Raw genomic sequence first — 25,158 nt, 5'->3', positions numbered from 1 at the left:
TACACACACCAGCTCCTGTCCTCCGTCCTTCTCGCGTTGGGGACCGTACGTGTTCTGCTGTCACGCTAACAATGTGGCTTCCCCTAACATAGGTAGCCTTCGTGTGGGATTGAAGGTCCCCAGTTCCATGGCTATTTTTGCCTTTTCTGAGCCTTTGTAACAGTTGAATTGAGTCCTTACTGTACATGCAATGAGGGCTTGGGAAGAAAGACAACCCGACAGTGACGTTAGCTGTATTCTTTCACTCCAGTTGCGTCCCTTCTTGGCCTCAGAATTGAGTGAAGAAAAGAACTTGAGGTCTTGGCTCTAAAAGTCTAGGAATCTAAAGCAATTAACCCCCACCAGTGCCAGGTCCTACAGAGTGGAGTCCATCGTGCCATTCTCCTCGGTCTTCATGAGAGGTCTCTATTCACCCCTTCCACAGAACTATTCCACCCAAGTGACAAACGGAGACCTAGGCACTGGGGCAAGGCCCACACCTTGGGGGAGCAGGATATGAAGAGAAGTACAAAAAGGAGGACACCACCTGCCGCCTACATTTAGCTACTGGGCCCCACAACTGTTGCTTTTAGGCCCAAATGGTAGCAACACAGAAAAGGCCAGGACCCCACTGCAGCTGGGGCTCTTCCCTCCCTGGGTTAGAGGCTCCTTCACATCTACCTCTAGAGCTAGTCCTAGCCAAGGTCAAACAGGTAAACAGATATCTCAGCAAGCTTGTTGTCAGGGAAAGAGATGGGATTTGTTGACCTTTCTTTAAAGATTATATTTATTTATTGGAGAGAGGGAGAGAGAGAAAAACAAGAGAGGGCATGAGTGGGTGGGGAGGGCAGAAGGAGAGGGAGCAGCAGTCTCCACACTGAGCAGGGAGCCCTACACTGGGCTGTCATTAATATTAACTGACCTTTTCATTTCTGGATTCCTTTGGAAAGGACTCATGCAATCAGAATGACGTGGTCCCCCATGCCAAGGCAAGAGAGAAATAAGTGTCTAAATTACCCAGATAATTACTTTGTTTTGATTATCTGGGCATTGCTTATGAAGGCTTTTAAAATTTGAGGGAGCTGACTTGGCCTAAGGTGTTTTCCGTGTCAAAACAATCTGTAACTCCCTTGTCCAAAACTCTCCCTCCCCTTACAGACCTCAGCCTGTCCATTCCAATGCCACGTGGAAGCTATGGCTCTGCTCCTCTTTCGTAAGGCAGTATCCTCAGACCAAAAACAAGCTGAAATTCTAACTGGTAAAATATGCTTCAAGTGGCCATAGCACCAAAAATCACCCAAACCTATACTGTTCTCATTGATTCCAGATTTTCTGACCACTTACCAGCAGGTTCCCTCTCAGGATCTACAGTCTAAAGCCAGAGAAGGAGTCTTGCAGCTCTCCAATGCTACCACCTTTGGCAGAGTGAATCTGCTTAATTATTTCAGAGTAAAACCCACACAGGCCATGCAGCACTATGCACAGCACTCAGCCTCTAGAGCTGGAGCTGGGTGGACTGGGTTGAATCCAGGTTCCTCCACAAAGGTTAATTATTCTATTTCCCCTATAAGATGGAACAACACATACTGTGGAAGGTTGCTACATGAGATAATGTATGTAAAGTGCTTAAAACAGTGTAAAATTTAAACCATGTTTTGTTTTCTTAACACAAAACATTCTTCTTAAAACATAAAAAATAGTGTATATTTATACTGTCCCCATTTACACACACAAACATGCACATGCACACACATACATACAACCTACCTATCTCCAACACCAGCAGGGTAAGGACTATGTCTTCAATTTGTTTCCGAGACATAAGCAGGTGTTCTCAGGGACAAAGCGCATCAGTGCTTAATAGTCAGGATGGGGACAAGCCCGAAGAAGAGCAAGGATCAGGATGGCCAAGTCAGAGGCACAGCTGTGGAGGAAGTGCCGCAGGCAGGAGAGCAGGGTATGCCTAAGGACAGTGCTACCAGGAGGAACCGCCAGCAACCCACCAGTCACTGCAATGGAGACACGCTAGGCAGAACCCCTGAAGGGACATCTGGGCTCAGAAACTGTACCCACGGGCTTTGGAGCTTGGCAAAGGCCCTCTCAGTTTCCTTTCTCAGCCTAGTCTCTCAACTCCTTTTCCCCTATGTGACCTTTGGCACATATACTGTAATGATCACAAAAACCCCTACATGGCGAGGAAAGGTGGTCAGGCAAGGAGGTAACTGATGAGGACTCTAGTCCTAGCTCTGACATCAAAGTGTTACAGAACCTCGGCCAAGTCCATTCACTTCCCAGAAGGGCCTAGAGTTGATGAAGAGAAAGAACCATCAGTTTAAAAAAAAAAAAAAAAAAAATCCTAGAAACCCTGAAGCATAAGACGCCAAGGAGAAAGACAAAATACTCTAGTCTTAACCCTGGGAATCCTGAAGCCAAGAGTTACAGGATAATTTAATGCAAATCCATTCATTTTTATATTTAAGTTATGTCCCTAGCAAAAATTCTGAATTGCCACAGCAAAAAGCATTAAAGGGCCACTTCCAAAAGAGTGTCTGTCTATGACCCCATATTTGCCTTCCAACCAGAACAGAAATGCCTGACCCAGCACCTTCTGGGAAAATCAACCTTTGATTCAAAGAGATGTTGTTCAGTGATAATTATGACAGCCACAGCCATACAATCAGCCCACCAGGAAGTCTGAGGAGGGGAGGCAGGCAGCTGGAAGGACAGAACATTCCTCTCACCAGGAGGCAATTCTAGCTCCAAGCAAGAGATGGGTGACTTGGCGCCATAGGGGGAAAGATAATTAAAGCCATTGTGTTCACGATGAAGAAGCAGCCCCATTCACTCATGGAAGCCTTTAAGTGTCACTGGTGCCTGGAACCAAATGTAATCCTCCCAGGCTGTGGCTGGGATAGAGGGTCTGCCACAGGACAGAGTCACAGTCAGTTTGTGGCCCCGGGTGGGCACTCGGTAGTTGAGCTTGGGTCGAAACCAATCTTCTCCACAGTCCCGGTGCCCCTGTGCCATGACAATGGTGCCCATGAGTGGAGGAGCCTGTAGCTCACTGAAGGCATCAGCCATGAAAATGGCTCGGAAGAGACGCCGCAAACAAGCCGCAGTGCTCAGGCTCTGGTCCATGCTATTGGGGGCCAAGCGGGACAAGTCAAGCTCGTAGAACTCCTTGGGATTTAAGGCATTGCCACCAAGGAGGATGAGCACACGGGGTACTAATGTCCGGGCAAAGAGACCCTCTAGGTGGCTGAGGACACTCTCCAGTTCTGCCAGGGCTTGTTGGCATTTCCTGCTGCTCACTTCAGCGGCGGCCCGAGCTTTCTTCTTCATTGCATCCTCGGCCTGTGAGGACAAAGACCAGTGAAAGGGAAGGACGAGATGGAGGAAGCTAATGCCCTTTGAAGAACCCTGTTGGGATGCAGTAGACTTCTGGAACTGGGTTTCCATGGTCACGACACTAGGTTTTTATCAGAGGGCAATATATTTAAAAAGAAAAATGCCTTCTTTGTACAAAACCATACTTTTCCCATGCTCAGAACAGCAAAGACAGTACTGTGAAACAGGAGGACATCCAGAAATAAGAAACTAAAATAGTCAAGGAGATTTGGTGGCATGCCAGGTGGCAAATTTTGCTATGCCATGAGTGACAACAGGAAATGAGGATAATCTGGCTTAATAAAGGTAATTCTGGAGTTGGTCTTCCAGTTAAATGTGGAAAATTAAACACATGCTTATTTGTGGTCCCATCTAAAATACTATTAAATGAGAGAAAAAGGGAGGGAGAGGACAAAGAAAAGGAACTCCCAGGGGCAAAGAGAACTGGGAAACAGACAAAGGCAACCACAAATTTTTGGGAAGTAGAAGGCAGATGGAAAAATTCAAGGAAGCTGAATACCAAGTGCTAAAAGAGGGAGCCCCTATGAAAAGCAAACCAATTCACACACAGAATCCCAGAAGGGCTTAGGAATTGGCAATTTAGGTACCACAGAAGAGTGAACAGAGAAAGACTGAGTGAAAACCCATGTGAGAACCCTTAGATGGTCTCCCAATTTCCTCCACCCTGTCTTCTCCGGAGAGAAGACTTCCCATACTGATGTATTGGGAGTCCTCCAAAAAAGACCGCTTGGTTCCTACCCAATATCCTCAGAGTGAAATCTGTGGCTCACAAGGTCCAGCCATGCACACAGAGCTTTCATTGACTTTTTCGTACATATTTACCAGACACAGAATAAAAGCCTCTAATATGAAAGTCAGAGACCAAAGCAAAGAGGAAAAGGAATCCAGAAAAAAATAAGAAACTGAAAAGAACAGAGTAAAACTTCAAAAAATAAAGAAATTAGGGGTGCCTAGGTGGCTCAGTGGGTTAAGCCTCTGCCTTCAGCTCAGGTCATGATCCCAGGGTCCTGGGATGGAGCCCCGCATCGGGCTCTCTGCTCCGTGGGGAGCCTGCTTCTCCCTCCCCGGCCCCCACCTACTTGTGATCTCTGTCTGTCAAATAAATAAATAAAATCTTAAAAAAAAAAAAAAAACAATAATTAATATCTCCACGTAAGAAAAGGTCATATAGACATGAAACAACAGGATACTATAAAAAAGGAACGTGAAAAAAATTAGAAGGAGTTCTTAAGACTATGATTGCAGGGGCGCCTGTGTGCCTCAGTCAGTTAAGCGACTGCCTTCAGCTCAAGTCATGATCCTAGGGTTCTGGGACTGAGCCCCATGTTGGGCTCCCTGCTCAGCGGGGATCTGCTTCTCCCTCTCCCTCTGCCCCTCCCCCACCCTGACTCAGTCTCAAATAAATAAATAAAACATCTTAAAAAAAAAAAAACCAAACACTATGATGGCCAAAAAGAAAGAAAAGAAAAGAAAAGAAAAAATTACAGAAGTGTTCGAATATAAAGTCAAGGAAGTCCCCAGTAAGTAAAACTTAAAAACAAAGATGAGGGGTGATCAAGTGGCTCAGTGGGTTAAGCATCTCCCCTGGGCTCAGGTCTTGATTCCAAGGTCTTAAGATTGAGCCCACATCTGGCTCCCTGCTCAGCAGGGAGTCTGCTTCTCCATTTCCCTCTGCCACTCCTGTTTGTGCTCTATCAAATAAATAAATAAAATCTTTAAAAAAAAAAAAAAGAGAGAGAGATGAACATCTGGGGAGAAAAGACATTAAAATTAAAAGGTCAGTTCATGAAGTCCAAATGCAACACAATAGCAGCTTCAGAAAACGAAAATGAGAAAATCCTGGAGGGCAGACTATCAAAGACTAGAGTGGAGATAAACTAAAGCCATGGGGCTCAAACACATTCCTTACCACTGTTGAGGCTGACAGGGCCTGAAGATTCCTTAGAACCCCTTTTCACCTGCCTACCATGTACAGTCACAGCCTCCCCACCAGCTTTCGCCCAAAGGCTGTGCCTACCTGGGGAGAAGGTTTTCGGTAGAAGTGCTTCAGCTGTTCATAGGGCAGAGGCAGTTGTTGGCGCTGGTACATGATATGCTTTAGAAGTTCACAAGTAAACCGACAGCAGCCTTCCTGGCTCACAGGCCCGGGAAACACCACTGGCACCATGCAGTCTCTGGGACAAAAGGGCTCCGAAGGGTTGGGAGGTTCTTGAGTAGACGTAGTCTCGAGTAGTTCTATCTGGGGGGCGTGGGTTTCCTCTGACTTCTCATACCATTCCAAATCTGGTTAGGTGCGCCGAGGGACAAGGGAGACAAAAAATTTAAAAGCCAAAGTCAGTCTTCTCATTCCCTTGTACTGGGGAGAGGAGAGCCCGACACATTCCCTCCGCAAAACTCCTTGAGGGTGGTGGCGGGGAGATTCCCGACTCCAGCTGCCAAAGATCTAAGTGGCGGTGGGATGGGGAGGTGGGGAAGAGAAAATTTCGGACGCCGTGGAGGCCCTGACCTGGAGAAATTCGTTTACACTAAGTGTAATCAAGTGGGGTCCAGAACGCCGCGGAAAGGAAGACCGAGTAGGGACGAACCAATGCGATCCAGGACCCAGGGGGGCGATGGAGTCACTGGGGCCGAGCGGGAGCCAAGAGGGATGGGTCAACGAAGACGGGCCAGAGGATGGGCCGTGGGCTAAAAGACTGGATAGCGGCGGTAAGGGAGAAACAAGTTCCTAAGGCTCCCCAATCTCGGGACCCCAGGACTTACCGGGTACTGCGGCCGGGCACACCACTTCCGGCTCCGGAGCCGCCATCACGACCGCCTCCCTCTTCTCCGTGCAATTTGAATAGGCGCCCCGCGGGGTATCATGGGAAGCCCTCGCCTCCACTTCCGGCTCGGCCGGGACGAATGGGGGCGCGGCGAGGCCGCAGTGGTGGAAGCTGGGCGGGGGTTGGGATTTGATCCCTGTGCTCTCTCCGAACACTCTCGCAGGCATACGCCGAGCCCTTCCCCCACAGGGAACCCACACTCTCTCAGCCGCTGAGGTTGGCCTTCCAGGCGACACTTGCCCTCACGCACCCATTCTCTCCTGCGTTCGTTGTTAGCTGTGCACCTACTTCGTGCCAGGCCCTGTCCTAGGTGCTGGAGCCTCTGGCAAACAAGCAGGAGGCAGTTGCTGTCCTAAGGGGTTTGCTGCCTAGAAATACGATACCGTGTGATAAATTATATACCGTGGGGTTTGCACGGGCTGTGTATAGAAGGACCGGCTCCCTAACCTAGATGGTGTGGAAGAAGGGGTGGTCCCAGTGGAAATGTATCCGAGACAGTATGACTTGTAGGATGAGTAAAAGTAAAGAGGAGGGCCTAGTTATCCTGGAGACCTTGAGAGACAAGAGCATCCTCCATTCAAGGAATGAAAAGAGTTCAGGAGCCCCTGGGTGGCTCAGTCAGTTGAGTGAAGGGCTTGATTTGGGCTCAGGTCATCATCTCAGGGTTGTGACATGACTGCTAGGGACTGCACTCAGCAGCCAGAGTCTGCCTGAGATTCTCTCTCTCCCTCTCCCTCTGCTCCTCACCCACTCACACGCTCTAAATAAATAAATTAATTTAATTAAAAAAAAAATTTTTTAAAGGGACGCCTGGGTGGCTCAGTGGGTTAAAGCCTCTGCCTTCGGCTCAGATCATGATCCCAGGGTCCTGGGATCGAGCCCCACATCGGGTTCTCTGCTCAGCAGGAAGCCTGCTTCTCTTCCTGTCTCTCTGCCTGCCTCTCTGCCTACTTGTGATCTCTGTCTGTTAAATAAATTTAAAATTTTTTTTGAAGATTTTTTATTTATTTATTTATTTTACAGAGCAAGACACAGCAAGAGAGTAAACACAAGCAGGGGAAGTGGGAGAGGGAGAAGCAGGCTTTCTATTGAGCAGGGAGCCCAATGCGGGGCTTGATCCCAGGACCCTGGAATATGACCTGAGCCGAAGGCAGATGCTTAATGATTGAGCCACCCAGGCATCCCTAAATTAAATTAAATTAAAATGAAAGAAAAGAGTTCAGATTATAAAGAGTTAAGGCTGTGGCAGATAAACCGGATCCAGATCATGGCAAAGTTTTTCAAGCACTGTTAAAAAGTTTGAACTTGATCCTATACAGGGATGGGGAAGTTTTGAAAGCTTTAAGTAGGGAATGACATGGTTAAATTCATAAATTTAATCTCTATACTGCCTGCAGTATAGAGATTACATTATAGAGAGGATGAGAGAGGAGGCAGGGATACCAATTAGAGCTAGTGACTGCAGTTACCCAAGTGTATGGGTGAAAGGGACCTGAACTGTGGTAGTCACAGAGGGGTGGAAAGAAATCGATGAACCCTAGAGATATTTAGGCGGTCCAATGAGCATGACTTGGTGGTTGATCCCAGGAAGAGGAAAAGGGATAAAGACTACCAAGAAGACAAGCAGGTTTTTTAAGTTTAGCAACTTTATGGCCAATTGTGCCATTCGATGAAGGAGGAAACACTAGGGGAAGACAAAGTTTATTGGTGTGTGTGTAAGGAAAAAAGATGAGTTCAGTTTTCGACAGGTTGAGTTTGCTGTTCCATTGGACAGTGAAGAGATATTTAGGAACACCATTAGAAATAGAAGTGCATTGGAGAGTCATTGGTGTAGGAGTGTAAGATCACCCAGGGAGGGCATGTAGAATGAAGATGAGCTAGGATCCTGAAGATGCTAATGTTTAGGGGAAGAACAGAGAAAGAAGATCCTGTGGGGGAGACTGAGGAGTATCTAGAGAGGTAGATAGAATAGACAAGTGTCAAGTCATGGGGGCCAAGAGGGGTGTGTCTCGGGAGGTAGGGAGCAGAGACCAAACACACCATAAAAGTACAATGATTGATTATAATACTGTGGTGTTGGTTCAGGAATAAGCAAACAAATAAGCAACAGGAGAGAGTCCATAGCAGTGATGTGGCACCCAGCAGGGTGAGGACATGCGGACTGTGTACCCTTACTTCTTCCTCTTTCTCAATTCCATCTTTGTGGTAGCAGCTGTGGTTCCCGTGGTTCAGTCACCAAAATGCAGCTCTTTGTCCATGCCCAGGAGCTGCACGCCCTCGAGGTGACCGGCCAGGAGACAGTTGTCCAGATCAAGCAAGGCTCATGTGGCCTCACTAGAGGGCATCATTCCAGAAGATCAAGTTGTGCTCCTGGCAGGCACGCCCCTGAAGGATGAGGCTACCGTAGGTCAGTGTGGAGTGAAGGCTCTGACCTCCCTGGAAGTAGCCAGCTGCATGCTTGGAGGTAAATTCCACAGTTCCCTGGCCTGTACTGGGAAATTAAGAGGGCAGATTCCCAAGGTGTCCAAACAGGAGAAAAAGAAGAAGACAGGCCAAGCCAAGCAGCAGATGCAGTACAGCTGGCGCTTTGTCAAGGTTGTGCCCACTTTTGGCAAGAAGAAGGGCCGAAATGCCAACTCTTAAGTCCATTGTAATCCTAACTCTCCACAGTATAGCCACTTAGTTCATTGAAAAACAAACAAACAAAACCTTAAAAACAAACAAACAAACAAACAAAAAAAACAAGAGAGTCCAGAAACAGATACATGTATACATAGATTTTAATATATGATGAGGGTGACTTTCAAAGCAAGTAACTTGAGACACCTCCTTATTTATTTACAAGAAAAATCATCCTACTGCACGTCTTACATAAAGGTAAATTCTAAATGAATTAAAGATCTAGGGGCACCTGCGTGGCATGGTCAGTTTAGTCAGTTTAGCTGCTTCTCAGTTTCGACTCATGATCTCAGGGTCCTGGGATCAAGCCCTGTGCCTGGCCCCAGCTCAGCGCGGAGTCTGCTTTGGGATTCTCTCTCTCCCTCTGTCCTTCCCCCTACTCTTGCTCAAGTTCACGCTCTCTCTCTCTCAAGTGAATAAATAAATCTTTTTAAAAAATGGATTAAAGGGGTGTCGGGGTGTCTCAGGTTAAGCGTCTACCTCTGGCTCATGTCCTGATCCCAGGATCCTGGGATCAAGCACAGAGGGCTCTCTGCTCAGCAGGGAGCCTGCTTCTCCCTCTCCCTTTGTGCCTCCCCTCCACTTGTGCTCCCTCTATCTCTCTCTCTCTCTCAAATAAATAAATATTTTTAAAAAATAAAATGGATTAAAGATCTAACCATAAAAATAAACCTCCAAACTCCTTGGAGAAAATATTGGGGAGTAATTCATAATCTAGGAGTGGGGTTACCCTAGGCATGATACAAAACCAAGAAAGTGTATATGCAAAGATTGCTAACTTTGAATTTATTTTTTAATGTTTCTATTTTTAAAAGATTTTATTTATTTCTGAGAGGGAGGGAGAGAGAGAACAAGCAAGGGGACTGGCAGGCAGAGGGAGAAGCAGGAGCCTTGCTGAGCAAAGAGCCCAACTTGGGACTCAATCCCAGACCCTGAAATCATGACTTGAGTTGAAGGCAGATATAATCAACTGAGCCACTCACATGTCCCTGAATTTAAAACTCATGTAAAGGTACTATACACAGAGAATAAATGACTAATTATATACCAGGAAAAACTGTGTGTGTGTGTGTGTGTGTGTGTGTGTGTGTATAATCCCATAGCCAAACACCTCATAAGCACCTTATAAGCAACCCCTCCAGGAAACCAAACACTTCTACTACCTTCCATATCCCAGGACTCTGATCTTCTGGACAGCCATCCTTGTTTAGTTTACTCCTCTGCCAGCTTTCATTCCTATGGTAAGCTAGATTGTTGAAGAATGGGATATCAGAATAGGCTGTCCCCCCCTCACCTCTTTTTTTTTTTTCTAAGATTTTATTTGTTTATTTGACAGACAGAGCAGAGAAGCAGGCAGAGAGAGAGGAGGAAGCAGGCTCCCTGCTGAGCAGAGTGCCCAATGCTGGGCTTGATCCCAAGACCCTGGGATCATGACCTGAGCTGAAGGCAGAGGCTTTAACCCACTGAGCCACCCAGGCACCCCCTCTCTCACCTCTTAAAAGAAGTTCTCCATTTAGGAGACAAGGGGATTGGGATGAACAAAGTGAAAACTGTGCATGTTGGGTGATTGAAAGACCCAAGAAGATGAGAGGATGAGTGTTATCAGGCAAGTGCAGCAGGCCCTGGTTATCAAGGGAGCACAGAGCTAGTGGTGGTGAGAATGTTGGGGCAATAGTTTTGGCTCTCCCTTCCAACCTCCATCCTTCTTGACATCTCTTACTGAATTCCTCAGTCCCAGCCTCCAAGTAGCAATTTTCCTGGCTGGAGTTGACTTCTGCAGCATTACCTTCCTTTCGCTGAACAGGTTTGAAAAGAGAGAAGTCATGTGTGCTTTCAACCACTGAAGACCACAGAATTGGCTGGATCTGCTAAGCCCTTTTGCAGATTTTGGTTCTTCTGCTGCCACGGCTTTGGGGAGTTATGCCATGTGGACAGCAACTAAATGATCAGTAACCCACCTTCCCCCTTGTAGTCTTGAGGGGAAGCCATGGACTCCACCAGGTCTGAACCCTTGAAAGGATCACCAGAGGTAGGTCACTGTTGTTGCTTCTAGTTTTCCAAGGAAAACTGAGGTCTGGAGGGAAGGGTCGTTTTATTTCTTGGCTGTGTGAGAGCATCTCAATGTTTGGGAAACAGGGGAAGTGGACATACGGTGAATGGTGAATCATGAGACAGCCATGGGGCTAGGAATTGAACCCTGGCGTCCTGACTCCCAGCCCAGCAACACTAGCTGCTTCTCCACTCTGCCTTTCTTGTGCACTCTCTTGTGCACTGGTTTCTGTCGCTGCGTGAGTTTACTTTTTGTCGACCGCAAGGGCCCTAAAGAGCAAGAGAGATGGCTTGGCAGGAAAGTCAAAAGTCAGTAATCCCTTGGGTTTTTGGCCAACTTTCTATTGCCGGCTACTTCTCCCAGCCACAGCCCTAGCAGTGGCTGACGTAACCCGAGCCCCAGCCCCGCCCCAAGTAGGAACGAGACCCCTCCTACGGACAGGGCTATTTTAAAACTAAACTCGTTGGGCTGGGATTGGTTCTGCTTCAAAACAAAGGGGAGGGGTAATACTCTCTACCAGCATCCTCGTAGCCCTGAGGCTGCAAGGTTGGTTTATGGGTTCGGGCCTCGTGTCTGTGGCACCGCGGTGTCTCGGGTTGCTAAAACCAGCCCCCGGAGGGTGCCAGCTGGTAATAAGGTAGTGACTACGGGGTAAAGGTGGCATAATCATCGCAACAATAAACAGCTGTAATTAAGCTAACCACCATCTGCCTCCGCCCTGTCATTCGCCCTGACTCACCCCGACGGCACGCCGGCTGTCGGGGAAGAAACTGAGGCAGGGGCGGAGCCAGCCGGCTGGAGGGACCAGTCGCCCTGAATTTTGCAGCTCTTCAGGTCCAAAACCTGTTGTCTGGCATCTCGCTAAGAAGCCAAACCAAGGAGCGCCCACAAAGCTTGATTCTGATGTAAGCCCTCCGCCTTGGGGGACTGCCCAACCTCCAGGCCGTGGGGCTCTAAACTTCCCCCTCAGGAGGCCCTAGAAACAGACCCGCTTAGAGCGCGGAGATTGGGAATCAGACTACAGCTCCCCTAGGCCTTTGCGCGCAAAGGCGCGCTCCTTGACTACGCCCCGAAGCCACGCCGCGGCACCTTGAGCTGCAATGCGTCCTGGGAGTTGTAGGGCATCGGAGAGCTCATTTAAGGGAAGTCCCAGACTTGAGGACTCTATCTCCCGTGGTGCCCCGCGGCTGTTTCTGACGCGACCCCGGGCCAGAGCAGGGTGGGGGCGTGGCCTGTGCAGGGCCCCACCCCGCTCTCCTCTGGCTGGCCGGACGCGGTGGTGGCAGTAGGGGCGGCGGCGGCTGTAGGGGCGGTAGCAGCGGTGGCGGCGGCTGTGGCGGCGGGGGGGGAGGGGCCGGGCGGGGGGCTGGCGGCAGCGGCGAATGGACTCGCGGGTATCGGAGCTGTTCGGCGGCTGCTGCCGGCCCGGAGGGGGCCCGGCCGTGGGCGGAACCCTTAAGGCTAGGGGGGCTGGCGGCAGCAGCGGCTGCGGGGGCCCAAAGGGGAAAAAGAAGAACGGAAGGAACAGAGGGGGCAAAGCCAACAACCCTCCGTACCTGCCCCCCGAGGTGAGCCCCATGAGAAGTGGCGGGTGAGAGCAAACCACTCTTTCCGGTCCCGGGACCCTAGGGAGGCGGGGCAGAGGGAATTGATACCCCCTTCCGGTGTCACAACATTGGAGGGGAGAGGAGAACCCTTCCTTCCGGTCCCAGGACCCCAGGGAGGACCTTCTGTCTAGTGTCAGGACCCCAGGGAGGAAGAGTGGGGAGGGAGTATCCCCCCATTCTGATCAGTAACCCCAGGAGGAGAAGTAGGGAAAAGGGATCCCACGTTCATCCCCTTGTAGAGAGCAAAGTAGAATGCCCTGGCCTTATCCTTCTGCTGCAACAGAAGGGAGACTGCACCTGGGATGAGGAGGCAGCAGAGTTTTTTAAACTTGTTCCACAGGGGAGGAGGGGAGTACTGGGGAAAAGAGCAATATGTTCCGTCTCTATCCCTGAGTACACGTATGCACACACATAAAAACAGACGAAAGACAGTCAGGCTTAAGTCCTTTTGCCCTTTGTCCTATGAGGAAGTGGGGATGGCTTCCCGCCCCATCTATCCCTATGCTATTTCATCCTTCTTAGGAAAGGAGGACCTAGGGGAAGAGCCTAAGCCGGTGGTTATCAAACTTTAGCATTTCTCAGAATCACCAGGATTGCAGCCTCACCCCTGGAGTTTCTGATGCAGTAGGTCAGAGGTGGGCCTGACACTCTGCATTTCTTACAAGTTCCCAGGCAGTGCTAATGCTACTGGTCCTGGGATCATACTTTGAAAACCATTGGCCTAGACCATCATCCTTGTACCACTTTTCTGAAGCCACCCATCCTAATTCTTCTCCTTTAGCAAGTTGATAAAAAGGAGGATCTTTGCTAATTGGGAAAAGATCTCCCTTTTATTCTATGAGGTAGAGATTATGGGTGAAGACCTGTTAGAGCCTGGGAGTCAGAGGGCCATGAAGAGATGGAATGATGACAGGAAGGAATAAAAAGACAGAGATGGCCAGGGAAGAGGAGTGCCAAAATGCGGGACAGGCAGAACAAGCAAATCTCTTATCCCGTTGCACCCTAGAGGGGAAGGCTCAGGCAACAGGTTTCTTCAGTGGTGGGTCACCTGATGGAGGGAAGATGTAGAGAAGGTCGTGTGGGTGGATTCGGGTTTTCAACTGAGGCATGTGAATCTGGTTTATGGAGTCTGTCCCCTTTGTTGCATTTCTTGAGTTTCTTCTCTTCATCTCAGCCCCAACTTTGGAGCCCTGCCCCTCATTTTACCTGGGCTCATTTCTCGTCAGGCTTATAGTGACCAGTGCTGACCTCACCCTTTGGCCCTGGTCCAGAACCTCTTGCAGCCTCTTACTCTTGGTGACATCAGCTAAGAGGGGTGGGCAGGAAGGAAATGGTGTCTCCCAGACCAGTGGCAAAGAATGACCTCAGCAACCCAGGGCAAACTAGATTTCTGGGGACAACAGTTTGAGGTCCCAGGGAGAAGGAAGGGGTGATCCTAATCTAGAAAGACTATACCACCAGTAATCAAAGAAAGGAAGGACTGGGTTTTGTTTCAGGCTCACGTGGGTGACTCACCGGCCTTTCCTTCAGAGAGGTCCTTTGGGACTGAGTAGAGGGTTTATGTCTGAGCAGGTGCCTCTGAGGTTCCTGCTGTTAGCTGCCTGGGCCTCAGCAGGAATCAGAGGGATGTAGAGGTTGGTCAGGACTGTGCATCATAACTTCTTTCTGTTTCTTTTCAGGCTGAAGATGGAAACATCGAATATAAAGTGAGTCTTAGGCTGGGGAGGGGCAGGTTGTCCTTGCTGGTATGGGGTGATTTTTTTCGGAGATCCTTCCAAACCCATGATATAGAGGGATACAGCTCAGGGTCAAGGCTCTGTACCTCATTTTCTTGGAGGGGGACTCACTGTTAGAGGAGACCAGGGATGAGGGGGTTTAAGTGGGAAGGGAAGGTTCTGATCCTTACAGCAGGACAGGTGGGGAGCCTGTGGGTTTAGGAGGAACATCTCTGACTCAATTTTCTTATGACATCTCACCTGTCCTAAGCTGAAGCTGGTGAATCCATCCCAGTACCGCTTTGAGCACCTGGTGACACAGATGAAGTGGCGGCTCCAGGAGGGCCGTGGAGAGGCTGTCTACCAGATTGGGGTAGAGGACAATGGGCTGCTGGTGGGGCTGGCTGAGGAGGAGATGCGGGCATCCCTCAAGACCCTGCACCGGATGGCAGAGAAGTATGTGTCCCATTCCCCCTTGGTTCTCTTCCCCTAACTCTGGAGAAGGCCTGTGAGTCCCAGTCACCTCGGGCCTAAGGAGCCAAAGAGGGCCTTTCCTCCTGCTGACTTCTTTTGACAAAGGGCTGAAGTGGGGAGGGCTTCTTCGTATTGGACCAAGCCTTTTTTGATTTAAGATTTGTTTGTTTAAAAGGATGTGTGATAGATTGGAGCATGGTCTGGTGTTGGGAGGTGTAGGAAGGCCATTTGGTTCAGAGCAGGGTTGGAGGGTGGGGGTGGCACGGGAGAGTACAGATGAGATGTGGCAGCTGTGGCCTTGCTGTGACAGGGTCGGGGCAGATATCACAATTCTCCGGGAGCGAGAAGTGGATTATGACAGCGACATGCCCCGGAAAATTACTGAAGTGCTGGTACGAAAGGTCCCTGACAACCAGCAGGTGAATGTACACCCTTCCGTGACCTCTCATGCCCTTGCTCCCCAGGAGGGTCCCAGGCCTGGGAACCTGGGAGCATGTCCAGGTTATTATTTGGTCCCCAAGGAGTGTCAGTGCCCTTAACCCACCCATCCATGGAGAGATGTAAGGGATATGGGGCCCTTACCTCTCGCAATTCATCCACAGTTCCTAGACCTCCGTGTGGCCGTCCTGGGCAATGTGGACTCAGGGAAGTCAACTCTGCTTGGAGTCCTGACCCAGGGAGAGCTGGACAATGGGCGGGGCCGGGCTCGGCTCAACCTTTTCCGTCACCTGCATGAGATTCAGTCTGGCCGAACCTCCAGCATCAGCTTCGAGATCCTGGGCTTTAACAGCAAGGGAGAGGTGCTTTGCAATCAGCGGGACCCAGTGGGGCCAGACCCCGAGGATGGGATGGTAGTGGTGAAGGACAGAGCCCGAGGGCAGAGTGCGGAGACTTTCTGGAGTAGTGTAGAAGACGACCCTGAGGGCAGTGAACAAACTCTGTCCCATTAGAAAACACATGGGGAACCAGCTGGATTAAATCAGATTCGGGGCTCAGGGGTAGGAGGCAGGGTCACCCAGTGACTGGTTTAGGTCCTGGCAACTCTTAAAGGGTTGGGGAGGCTGGCCGGGGACACTGAGAGCCCTGGGCTCTGGGCCAGGTGGTGAATTACAGTGACTCACGGACGGCAGAAGAGATCTGCGAAAGCAGCTCCAAGATGATCACCTTCATCGACCTGGCAGGCCACCACAAGTACCTGCACACCACCATCTTCGGCCTCACCTCCTACTGTCCCGACTGTGCCCTGCTCCTCGTCAGTGCTAACACTGGGATTGGTACGAGGCACTGGGACAGGGACGGGGCTGGAGGGGGTGGCTGACTCTCTCACCTCAAGGATCCTTGAATCTGAGAGGCAGACGAACTCTCCTGTTCACTCTGCTCCCACCCACATTCTCACCCTTCTCCCCTGCTGTCCGCCCCTCTTTTCTGAGGCAGCCGGCACGACGAGGGAGCATCTGGGGCTGGCCCTGGCCCTGAAAGTGCCCTTCTTCATCGTGGTCAGCAAGGTGGACCTATGTGCCAAGACCACAGTGGAGAGGACAGTACGCCAGCTGGAGCGGGTCCTCAAACAGCCTGGCTGCCACAAGGTTCCCATGCTGGTCACCTCTGAGGATGACGCTGTCACTGCGGCTCAGCAGTTTGCCCAGTCACCCAAGTGAGCCTCTCTCACTCCAGAGCCCTGATCTGCAGGGAAGGCCACTGTGTGGCCAGACCAGTTCTGGCATATTTCTGTGGGTTTTCTAGGGTGGGATTTTGGGAGGGAGTCTGTGCTAGCCAGCCTTGAGGCTTGCTGGTGCCTAGGACCCAGGAGATGGAGTGTTGTGCCAGGCATTCGCTGTCTGCCTTGGGCTCTGGGGTGAGCCTCATGAGCCACATTCCTTAGCTGGCTCACAGAGAGAGGACTCAGAGCTACTGACAAGGTTAGCAGATAGGAGAGAGGTACTCCTGCACGCTGTCCCCGCTCCTGCCCCGGAAGCTCCCCATTGCATGCAGGGAGCTCTAGCCTCTGCTTCCTGTTAGAAGCTTCCTCATCTGTCCATTCCATGCCTCCATCTACAGTATCACTCCTATCTTCACACTGTCCAGTGTGTCTGGAGAGAGTCTGGACCTGCTTAAAGTCTTTCTGAATATCTTGCCACCACTCACCAATAGCAAAGAGCAGGAGGAGCTCATGCAGCAGCTGACGGAGTTCCAGGTAATTGGCCACCTGAACGGGGCATGAGTTGGACAATGGGGAGGGACTAATCCTGACTGAGCCCTGAGCCTATTTAGAGATTTTGGACTTGCCTGCCCTCTTTGGCTGGCTGTTGGTCGCATTTCCTTTGGCTGCAGGTGGACGAAATTTACACAGTACCAGAGGTGGGGACAGTTGTTGGAGGGACACTTTCCAGGTGAGTTGCTTTGCTTGCTCCCCATCCCCTTCAGCCCTCACATACCCCTACACTCGATCATGGCCTTAAGGAGACCTTGGAGTTGTACAGAGCCCATCTAAACGATGTGCTTGTTTCTGGATCGGGCTTTCACCATGACAAGAGCTGGAGAAAGCTAGTCTGTTGACTCAGAGGGAAGAAATAGTATTGGTGTGAACTCAGAATCTCCAGGCTCCTGGGGGAGAAGTGTGGGCCTTAAGCCCCAGTTGTTATCACTTGATGTCATTTCCACGTTGGGAAATGAGAGATCTCTTAAGACTCTTTTCAAAGCGTAGGGTGTGTTTAGTGTCAAAGCCTTAGGTCCCTCTTGCCATCACTACTGGCCTTCTTAGGTGTGAGCCGTTAGAGTCCAAAGCTTGAGCTAGGGCCTCCTCCCCAGCCCTCTTTTCCCCCACGGAGGAAGTCTGCTTAGAGGGAAAGACTGTTCTGGGTGACCCTCGAAGAGAAGCAGGTGGCGAGGGTTGGGGGGAGGGCTGGACTGATGTCGTGCCACCTGCCTTCTGGGCTGCAGCGGGATTTGCCGTGAGGGGGACCAGCTGGTGGTGGGCCCCACGGACGACGGCCGCTTCCTGGAGCTGCGGGTGTGCAGCATCCAGCGGAACCGCTCTGCCTGCCGCGTGCTGCGAGCTGGTCAGGCTGCTACGCTGGCCCTCGGGGACTTTGACCGCGCACTTCTTCGAAAGGTAAGGTGGGAAGATGGGTTGGAGAGGGAGCACAAAGAGGAGTGCCTGGGAGACTGGCTGCTTGAGAAGCACCTAAGACGCTTCAGAGGAACACAGAGGGAACAGTCTCTAACCCAAGAAGCAGGTTATGTAGACTATGAAAAGCGCTTAGAATACTCAGAATACTGAAATACAGAATGTTGTCTTGCAACCTGAATGTCCAGGAGTCTAGAAACACTAAGCATTAGAAAGAAGGATTAGAGGAAATGGAAGGAGTAAGGAAGGCTTCTAAGTGGAGAGTTTTGAGTATTGGCTTCTGAGGTCTTTGTGTTTAAAGCCCTAGAGGAAGAGGGTCAGGAGCTGGAGAGGGTGGGATGGTGGTGGGGGGAAGAGAGACTAATGCAAGGTTTGCCCTTGGTCCTGGGGCTATGCCTCCCCAGGGCATGGTGATGGTGAGCCCCGAGATGAATCCCACCATCTGCTCAGTGTTCGAGGCAGAGATAGTCCTGCTGTTCCATGCCACCACGTTCCGGCGAGGCTTCCAGGTGACGGTACATGTGGGCAATGTACGTCAGACAGCAGTGGTGGAGAAGATCCATGCCAAGGTGAGAGGGCCCCAGCCATGCTGTTTTTCCAGGGAAAGGTTAGAATTCTGCCTCGAGAAAGGAAGGAGGCTGGGCCCCAGACTCCCAGAGAACTCCCTGATCCCACAAAGGGGACAGAGCCCCACTCTGGGTGGGTAGAAGCCTGATTGGCCCCCTGGGGGGTGGAGACCCCAGGCTGATAGAGAACCGATGGGAGGCCCTGTCCAGGACCAGTGATGGCCTATCTGCTGCAGGACAAGCTGCGGACAGGGGAGAAGGCAGTGGTACGTTTCCGCTTCCTGAAACACCCAGAGTACCTGAAGGTGGGCGCCAAGCTGCTGTTCCGGGAGGGTGTCACCAAGGGCATCGGCCATGTCACTGATGTACAAGCCATTGCAGCAGGAGAGGCCCAGGCCAACATGGGCTTCTGAAGTCCTCCAGGCAGGCACAGCTCCACTGCTGTCCCTACAATATATAAGGTGACATCTGCCACGCTGCCCGCTGTTGGCGGCTCTGTGTGTTAATAGGAGAGGGAGAGACCGGTACTCTGCCCCATGCTCCCTGCCACCTTTCTGGAGAGGTGCCAAGTTCGGTGTGGCCAGGGAGGGGCAGTCCTGAGGGAGAAGACAGGAGAATTCAGGGCAGTGCTCATCAGCTGTGTGTCCATCTGGTTGGCTCATCGACCCTGGCAACCCCGTGGCCTGTCTACTGGAGGGAGCTGACCAGCGCCACCTTGACCCCACTGTCTAGACTGGGCATGATTCGCCGGTGCGGTCCCTCCACTTCAGGAATTGTCACAACACCTGGGGGTGGTCCTCGAGAACACACCTTTTTCTATACCTCTTCTCAAGGCCATGTAAGTTGCCCATCTCTACTTGACTGTGGATGAAAGACATTTGCTCCTGGCCATCTGGTGGCCCGGGGTCTGAAGAAATGGCATAGGGACAGTGCTCCCACGTTGTGCTGAGACATGAGGTCTGTTCCTCAGCTTTGTCTTCTTTCCCTTCTTCAGTCAAGGGCCATTTCCCATTTCTCTGCTTCATAGGCCCCACAGGTGCTATTTGTCATGCTGACCCAAGCGTGGGGCTGCCAAGCTCAAGTTTGGCTTACCGAAGGTCAGCTGCATGTCAATCAGTCTTGTCCCCTCCTCTGCAGTGATTTGTTGGTTTTGATGTTGAATCAGTGTTTTACTTTCCCACACTAGTGACTGGGGACCTGACCCACAGCTCCTCATCCTGCCACCCTTGCCCCCCGTTCCTGCTCCCATGTAAGTCCTCCCTCTGTTGCAGGGAACCTGGAGGAAAGGGAAAGATGTTGCCATATTTCCTACACTTTTAGGGCATGGACTCCCTCCTTTCCCTTTGTAAATGTCCTGGGTTCCCCGGACTCAGGGATTTGTTGGTTCAGGTTTCTCTGCATACCTGTGTATATATATATGTGTACACTTATACACATACACACACACACACATATTTAAATACACACATATATATTGTACAGAATAAAAAATGTTTTATTGAACATACTGTGCTTATGCTTAAGATATGGGCTCTGCTTCCAGAGCTAGATTCCTCTTCAGGATTAGACAAGGGAAACCCTAACACTGCTGAGCCCTGAATGGGGAAAGAACCCGTCTGGTATCTCATGGACCATTCTTTCTTTCCTCTTCCTCCTATTCGATCAATGTTCCTCTACTGTGACCTGGCTGTTCTGGCTTATTTGCATAGCTCTCAAATGAGCAGACTAGAAAGTGAAACTGCTCCTTTTTCAGCTGATACAAGTAACCACCCCCTCCTTGAGAAGTTGGGCCCCAGCTGTGGTCGCAGTGGTGAGGACTCTGCTTCTGCGTGGTGTCAGAGGTTTGGAGATTAGCTTGCCAGCTACTTAAGAATGGATCTTAGAGTCAGGGTAATCAGGCCTGCTTTCCCTAGCAGTGCAAGATCACGAGAAGTGAAGTTTGCATAGCCTGAACTGGCTAGCTTTCTGGAGCTCTGAGGGCCGCCAGGCCAAACCTTAGTCCTTTCTTCCTGTTTCTGTATTCAGAGTACTGTCATGTTTTATGGGACTGCGTTTTGAGTACTGATCCTTACAAAAGAAATTTAATGATAAATGTGGCCCAAGGAAAGTCCCATAAGGCATTCTGTCTCTAGGGTATTTTTCTTTTTTCTTTTTCTTTTTTTTTTTTTTTAAGAGAGAAACTACATGCCAGCGGGCAGCTGAGTAGGATGGGGGTGGGGGTGTGGACAGAGAGAGAAAGAAAGAAAATCTCCCAAGTGGGGCCTGGCACAGGGCTTGATATCAAGACCCCAAGATCATGACCTGGCTGAAATCAAGAGTGGGAGGCTTAACTGACTGAGCCACCCAGGCGCCGCTGTTCTGAGTATTAAAGTAATAGCCTAACTATTCGAGCTCTGCTGTTTTTAAAAATATCAGTGGCTTAACTTGCTACTGTAAGAAGCCTCTGGTTGAAGAACTTCCCCTTCCTCCTGTGTTGGGGACTAAAAGCTGTTTACTTCCCTCTTGCAGTGCTGATAAACAGCTATGAAAGAAGGCTGTATTCAGCAAAATGGTCCTGTAACTTTTGCCAGGCACTGACCTTTGCATATCTGTCTGCTGTCCCCTCCATAGGCTGATTGCTGGTATGCTGGGGCAGGGGTAGCATTTCTAAAGAAACAAAAGGGATGCTGCTGGTATTGTCATTACTAGTTACCCATTCCCCCACCTGTCTTGGCCTCTGTAAGTCCAATGAAACCAGAGTTTCTACCACATTGCTTTTCTATAGGACTCTTTCCAATCAACCAAAGTGTTCAAAATTTGTTCCACTTAATCTGTATAGTACCCAAAGGAGAGGTATTGCTTCATTTTAGGCTCTTTTTAAAATTATTATTAACTTTTCACTGGATGAAGTAAGGAAATTTTAGGAAATTATCTCAGTATTTAAGACTTTATTTATTTATTTGTCTGGGGGGATGCACAAGCAGGGAGAGCAGCAGGCAGAGGGAGAAGTGGGCTCCCCGCCGATCAGGGAGCCTGATGCAGGACTCGATCCCAGGACCTGGGGTCATGACCTGAGCTGAATGCTGGCGCTTTATTGACTGAACCACCCAGGCATCCCCTGATAACAGTATTTATTTATTTATTTGATGAGATCACAAGTAGGCAGAGAGGCAGGCAGAGAGAGAGGGGGAAGCAGGCTCCCCGCTGAGCAGAGAGCCTGATGTGGGGCTCGATCCCAGGATCTTGAGATCATGACCTGAGCCAAAGGCAGAGGCTTAACCGGCTGAGCCACTCAGGTGCCCCTGATAACAGTATTTAATAAGACATCTTCAGGAACCAGTGAGCTATACCTTGCTACATTAATGAAACATTTAGGAGGATAAAAAGATACATAAAGCAGTCACCCTCCCCCACACCAGTAGCATGTACATTTTTACACTCTTAGTCCTAGTAATCATCTAAAATTACTTACTATGCATGTTTCATCCAGTAAATATCAAGCACCTATTATGTGCAAGGCACTGGAGAATTCTTGCCTTCAAGAAACTACAAATCTAGTAGGAAAAGGGCCATGTACACATTATTCAACTGCTACAAGAGGAAAATATTTTTGAAGGAAGAAGTAATTTTTTTGCTACAGTGTTTTTCAAATGCTACCCTCTTCTTCTTCAAACTAAATACAGACTCCCAATTTATAAATAAGTTTGAAGAGCGGTGGGTGATGTATGAGAGGGGGATACATAAACCATTCTTCCTACTCACTTCCCCCAACACCACCTAGTTCATCTGCAGTTGGGTTCTCTATGTAACACAAGGTTTCACGTATCAAAAAAGCTGCTTTTCCACATAGAAGAAAGCAGATTAAGAATACAGTACTATAAACATGAACAAGTGCAGAAAGCTACAGTAAACCCTAAGCTCAATATTCAAACATCAGAAGGTAAGAGATGAAGAACAGGCCAGTGACCCTGAAAGCCAAGCACTACCTCTTAAATTTGTACTTCAGGGTTTAAGGAAATGTCATTGCCCTACAAACCTGGCTGGCCACAGCATCTTCTAGATCAGTGTTTTTTAAACACCCCGGAGAATCTTATTAATGTACAGATACTGATTCAGCAGGGGTAGAGGTGAGGCTGAGACAATTTCTAATAAGTTCTCTGATGACCCTCAAAATCACACTCTGCCTAGTATGATTCTAGACATGATCTAGTTCTGATCGTGACTTAACCAATCTAAACAGAGTTCTTTAACTGGTCTATTAACAATCTGATTCTACATTAGACCAACTGTAAGAGGTAGAAGGGCCAGTGGCTAAAATTGTGGCCATAAAAGGATATTCTTGTATGAAATTAAGTATTTATTGAGCAGTTTCTGTGTACAGAGCCATGCCTAAACCAGTTACCACTTTAGGTCTTCACCTCACATTCTCAAACCTCAAATTTTGGTCAAAGCCATTATCTGAACTGCCCCTGTCGCAGAGCTTGGGGAAAAGTTTAAAAATGTTTTTTCTCACTCAGCTTTTTTGTGCCATCTTTAAGCCACATACTCTAAATACATTGTCCTTAATCTCCCATAATCTATAAAGTTTATCAGTTGTACAGATGAGGAAAAGTGAGGAAAGTGCCTCTCCTAGGCTTCAAGGCCCACATATTTGTACTCTGACACTGCCTCCCTAAACTCTAATGATTAAAAACTCAAAGCAGTTCTATCTCTGCAAGATAAAGTCAGTTTTTACATCTCTGTCAGCAGTGGAATTGGAATCCATACATGTGAAGAGATGGGGAGTTTTAAGTCAGCATCTAACTGGACTGTTTCTCTTACTAAAAATTTCATGAAGTTACGGATTTCCTTGCAAAGTGAGCATATTTCCATCTAGTTTACAGGTAAAATATTAAAACCCTGCAGCAAGCCTGAGGGCAGCACTAGTGTGTTAATGGCTTAAAGAATGATTCCAATGTCTGCATGCCCTCAGGCCTAGGGCGTTTATTACTGGAGGCTGAAGGGCTCTTGGGATTTCTTTTGCTTTGAGGAGAACTGGCAGGAACAGCCTCTGAGTTTGAGGAGTGGGGCTGCAGAAAGGATTTTTGTAACTCCAATGCAAAATGATAGTCCATGTGTTCCGGCATCTCCCATACAGGTACCAGAGAGCCACACTTCTCACAGGGTATTTGGTCCTCAGATGCCACAGGATTTGGGGTAATAGTTGATTTCTGAGCCACCTCCAGAGCATAGCTGGAAGCTAAAGAAGCAAGCCTGTTTGGGCTGTTCTGAGCCAAATCCATCTCTGTAGTTGTTTCAGAGGATCCTAGCTTCAGTGCTGCTTGACAGACAGGGGTGCAATCTGGATACTCTGTTGGAAGATAGTTTGTTAACTGTTGAGGGCTAGACTGTGGATTTTGTGGAGGGAAGAAAACTGAAGAATTACTAAGTTGTTTCTGCTCTAGAATTAGACTCTTCTGCTTAAAGAAGGGCTCAGTTCCCATAGCGCGACTGGTTTGGAACGGTAAGGAGGCCTTGGATGGTGAATTGCTCACGAGGGCCTGGGTAGTGGCAGTAAGAGATGACAGTGAAGCTTCTTTGACTTTCTGCTTTTCTGCAGCTTTTTGGAAGAATGATTCCAGAGAAGTGGTTGGTTTCTTAGTGGCTGTCACTGCTGGGCCACAGGGAGTCTTAGCTTCTGAACTGGTAACTGGCACCTTTGGCAGAGAACTTGGGTCATTGCTCAAGAAGGTGGTGATGTCTGTGCAAGATGAAGGGGCAGAGGTGGAGAATTTGGTAGCACAGAGGAAGACCATTGTGAGGGGAGGGGACCTGTACAGAAAGTAAAGGAACAAGATTAGCACCAGGTCACAGATACAGTTTGTAAATGACTGGGATTATGATTGTGCCACAAGAGGAAACTATTACTGCAGTGTTCTTAAATTTTAGGGCATTAGATTAATACAGATTCAGTAAACCTGGACTAGGCAGAGAATATGCCTTCCTAACAAGTTCCTAGGTGATGCTGGTGTTGCTGGCTCAGGATCACACCTTGGGAGCTGCTGACCTGGTGAACACCTAACCAGGTCAGACATACAAAACAGATCCCCTGACTGCTAGGTATTCATAAGATATATCAGAAGATACATAACAGCAGTTGTAATTCAGGATCGAGGCAAGAAATTTTATTCAGGGCAACAAAAAAGCTTTAGAATATTTAGACTGTAAGTCTCTTGAAAAAAATCCTGTTACCCATTCTGTTTCTATAAAGGGTACCACCTAACCCTCATTCTGACAAACTTTCAACTTGAATTTCTAGAGAATGAAATCCCACAACTGGAATTACCTATCCTAGTCTCAGAAACATTTCAAGAAATTCATGCCAGAGTTTCTTACTATGTCAATTATTAAAATAATTTTCACATAAGTTGTATTTCAGAAGGTAAAACATGCTTTTATATACAGATTAGTCCCTTAATGAGGTAAAGAGTAAATGCCTTTTTAAAACTGTTAGGATGGTATCTCCCTGTTCTCTGGTTTCTTGCTTTTGAACGGTCTTAGAATCAGATCATTTGATGCTTCCCTTTCAATAGGTTTCACACTCCTGGTAAGTATTTGTTAGAGTCTGTTTCATATGAACACAAATTTATAAATGATAAATTTATCATTTAGTTCAGTGAAACTGTTTCAGTATTTGAAAATAAACACATGTACCAGGAAGTAGAAGCTAAACAAATTATTCTACACAAAGAACAAAGATTCCAGCTTTAGCG

General features: G+C 48.9%; 3 protein-coding genes and 1 pseudogene across 5 annotated transcripts in view; 2 read left to right on the top strand and 2 right to left on the bottom strand.

Moving 5' to 3' along the window:
• Nucleotides 1–2,387: 2,387 nt before the first annotated feature.
• LOC122908608 (MAD2L1 binding protein) lies at nucleotides 2,388–6,211 on the bottom strand. The gene is made up of 3 exons (XM_044251615.1): nucleotides 6,148–6,211; nucleotides 5,405–5,670; nucleotides 2,388–3,333 (listed from the first exon to the last, which is right to left on the bottom strand). Exons 1-3 carry the CDS (start codon nucleotides 6,191–6,193, stop codon nucleotides 2,821–2,823), a joined length of 825 nt encoding a protein of 274 aa, XP_044107550.1. The 5' UTR covers nucleotides 6,194–6,211; the 3' UTR covers nucleotides 2,388–2,820.
• A 2,238-nt stretch (nucleotides 6,212–8,449) lies between these two features.
• On the top strand, nucleotides 8,450–8,858 carry LOC122899558 (annotated as a pseudogene).
• Nucleotides 8,859–12,320: 3,462 nt separating this feature from the next.
• On the top strand, nucleotides 12,321–20,708 carry GTPBP2 (GTP binding protein 2). Its single transcript, XM_044251602.1, has 12 exons — nucleotides 12,321–12,506; nucleotides 14,225–14,251; nucleotides 14,532–14,716; nucleotides 15,045–15,153; nucleotides 15,337–15,534; nucleotides 15,834–16,008; nucleotides 16,169–16,388; nucleotides 16,793–16,928; nucleotides 17,066–17,124; nucleotides 17,675–17,846; nucleotides 18,266–18,430; nucleotides 18,664–20,708. The coding sequence occupies exons 1-12, from the start codon at nucleotides 12,321–12,323 to the stop codon at nucleotides 18,838–18,840; spliced, it is 1,809 nt and encodes a 602-aa protein (XP_044107537.1). The 3' UTR covers nucleotides 18,841–20,708.
• Nucleotides 20,709–21,642: 934 nt separating this feature from the next.
• POLH (DNA polymerase eta) overlaps nucleotides 21,643–25,158 on the bottom strand; it is a 34,605-nt gene continuing 31,089 nt past the window's right edge. For all 3 annotated transcript variants that reach the window (XM_044251571.1, XM_044251581.1, XM_044251589.1), the window contains one exon: nucleotides 21,643–24,217. In XM_044251571.1, coding sequence (XP_044107506.1) covers nucleotides 23,329–24,217 — 889 coding nt within the window. In that variant the 3' untranslated portion in view covers nucleotides 21,643–23,328. The remainder of the gene's footprint in view (nucleotides 24,218–25,158) is intronic.

Source organism: Neovison vison, chromosome 1, assembly GCF_020171115.1.
Source record: "Neovison vison isolate M4711 chromosome 1, ASM_NN_V1, whole genome shotgun sequence".
Taxonomy (NCBI): domain Eukaryota; kingdom Metazoa; phylum Chordata; class Mammalia; order Carnivora; family Mustelidae; genus Neogale; species Neogale vison.
Note: the sequence above shows the minus strand (reverse complement) of the source record. Positions and strands in the feature narration are given on the sequence as shown.